Here is a 2,418-nt window from a genome sequence, read left to right as displayed (position 1 = left end):
AGGCGCGCACCCCTGCCCTGCCCCCCGCGCCTTGGGGCCCCCCCAGCTCAGCTGCACACTGCAGACTCCAGGCCCTCCGGCCGCTTTGAAGATGAGAAGCTCAGAGCGGAGCCGTGTAATTAGCGCAATTAAAGGCGCTATTGGGGGGCGCTCTTCGGGGCGCTCTTTGGGGGCGCTCTTCGGGGGCGCTCTTCGGGGCGCCCTTCGGGTGAGCTCTTCGGGGGCGCTCTTCGGGGCACTCTTTGGGGGCGCTCTTCGGGGGCGCACTGCACACGCAGGCTAGGGCGGTGGTGTGGACGCCGGCCCCCAGCAGGTGCCAGGCCCCCCTGCAAGCGCGCCCCGCCCCCTAGGGCACTCTGCCTGTCCGGGGCGTCCTCCGGGCTGGAGAGCACGGGGCGGCCGGCGGCCCAGCGCTACCCTGTCCGTGCTGGCTCTGCCCAGCGAGAGGGGCGCGGCTGCTGCTCGGCCCCCCACAGGGCCTGGCTGGGGCAAACTCTCGCGACCCCAGAATGGGACACCCCACACGGGGGCACCGGGCAGCTCGCGCCCCCGCCGCCATGTCCCATCGGTTCTGGGCTCCGTCTCGCTTCCCGGGCCCTCACTGTCCAGCGCCGGCGAGGCTGCTCAGCCGACTGGACGGGCAGCTCCGAGTCCGTCTGTTCTGACGGCCCCATGGCCGCTGGCTGGCCGGCCGGGCCCCTGGCCCCCCACTCTGAGCTCCGACGTGCTGATGGAAAGCACAGAAAAGCCCAACGTGGCCGGGGCAGGCGGGTGGAGGCCGGACACGGCACCTCACATCCGCACGGGTGCGCGCCCACAAGGCCACGCGAGCGCCCCGGACGCACCCAGCCCCGCTCACCGTCCGTGGGCGTGGTCCCCGGGGCAGCAGCGTCCCGGCCCCACCTGTCCTCCTGGGCCCTCTGCAGGGCCCGGCGCCCCGGCAGGGCAGTGGGGCAGGGTGCTTGCGGCTCTGGGCCTCTGCGACAGCGCTGAGATGCACGACGACGTCCAGGGCCGAGGCGTGTCCAGCTGTGAAGCAGCTGCCCGAGTCCCCCAGCTCCCCTGCAGGAGGTGGGGCCGGCTCCCGGGGCCCCTTCACCCCCACCGCCGCGCGCCCACCAGGCCATCCTGTGCCATGTGGGCAGCACCGGGTCCCCTTGGACAGCGCAGGCCGGAGGGCGCCTCCGCGTGGCTCCTCCAGGAACCCCCCAAAGGGAGGTGTGAGAAGCCCGCGGTGCCCATGCCTGGCCCGACCCCGTGTCCCCCTCCTCCCCTGCAGTGACCCTCGGAGCCCGACTGCCACTGCGGTTGACTGCACCTGCCCGGACCACGCCCACCGGGCCACGCCCACCGGCCACGCCCCTGGACCACGCCCACGGGCCTTCGGGGCTCTGCAGGGCTGCAGGAGAGCCTCGAACACCCTCTGTGAAGGCCCCAGAACTAAGGGGCACAGGACCTGCTAGTGGGGCCGTGGACCCCCCCTGGTGCCCGTGCCCAGCCCAGGCGGGGCCGCCGAGGGGGGCACGCCGCGGACTGCCTGCGCCCAGCGCCCTCGCAGCGGCCCGGCCTTGGCTTCCGCTAGAAGCCCCCGCGGGCTTCCCCGGGGGGCCGCGCGCCGGGCGATGAGTCCCCGTGTCCTCTGGCCCCTGGGCCCTCGGACATCCCTGGCCGCTGTCAGCCCGGGCCGGTGCAGTCAGGGCGGACCTGCCCAGGCCCCGCTCAGGGCTGCCCAGTCTCGGCCTCCGGGGCCTGGCCAGGGACTGGGACAGCGTCACGCAGTTCCCCCGGCGTCCACCAGAGGGCGCGGCCCCTCGCCCCCCCAAACTGCAGGTCGGCCCGGACAGCGATCAGCGATTTCACTTCAGGCTAGCGGGATGCGGGGAGCCTGGGGGCACTTACCTTTCTAGGACTCCGCGTGTTGGGGGGCAGCGCGCCCTAGGCGGGGCTCAGCCAAACAGGAGGGCTGGGGCGCCGACGCTAACAGGCGACCTGTCCAGTGAGCCGCGGAGGCGCGGTCAGAGCGCGCGTCTCGGCCGGGACAGGGGTTGTTCACACGTGATCTCGTTTTCTAAAATACGTCCCAGCCGCAGGACTGACGCTGCAAACACAGTCGGTGCTGTGGCGTCTGGTGCCACCGCTGCGAACAGCCTCCCTCCCGCGGGCCGCGCCCCGCCCGGGGCCGGCTCCCCACTTGCAACGGAGGCTGACGCAGTGCCAGCAGGAGAGCGCGGCGCTAGTCGACGCGGAGAGCGAGGCCAGCGCCTGGGGAATATGGCCGAGGGACACGCTCGCTAGCGGGGGTCCTGCCTCCGGCACCACCCTCCGTCAGCACCACCATCACCTCCACCATCTCCACCACCACCACCACCACCACCATCACCATCATCACCACCATCACCACCACCATCACCACCATCA

At 72.7% G+C, this 2,418-nt stretch overlaps 1 protein-coding gene across 1 annotated transcript in view; it reads left to right on the top strand.

Annotated features, from left to right (window-relative positions):
* DIEXF (digestive organ expansion factor homolog (zebrafish)) overlaps positions 1 to 2,418 on the top strand; it is a 25,901-nt gene that overhangs the window by 2,628 nt on the left and 20,855 nt on the right. The window contains exon 2 of the mRNA XM_012734209.1: positions 1,280 to 1,484. Within this exon, the coding sequence (XP_012589663.1) occupies positions 1,280 to 1,484 (205 nt within the window). The remainder of the gene's footprint in view (positions 1 to 1,279; positions 1,485 to 2,418) is intronic.

Source organism: Condylura cristata, unplaced genomic scaffold (assembly GCF_000260355.1).
Source record: "Condylura cristata isolate star-nosed mole 26May11 unplaced genomic scaffold, ConCri1.0 scaffold00050, whole genome shotgun sequence".
Lineage (NCBI taxonomy): Eukaryota > Metazoa > Chordata > Mammalia > Eulipotyphla > Talpidae > Condylura > Condylura cristata.
The sequence above is the reverse complement of the archived record's forward strand: the minus strand, read 5'-3'. Positions and strand labels throughout refer to the sequence as shown.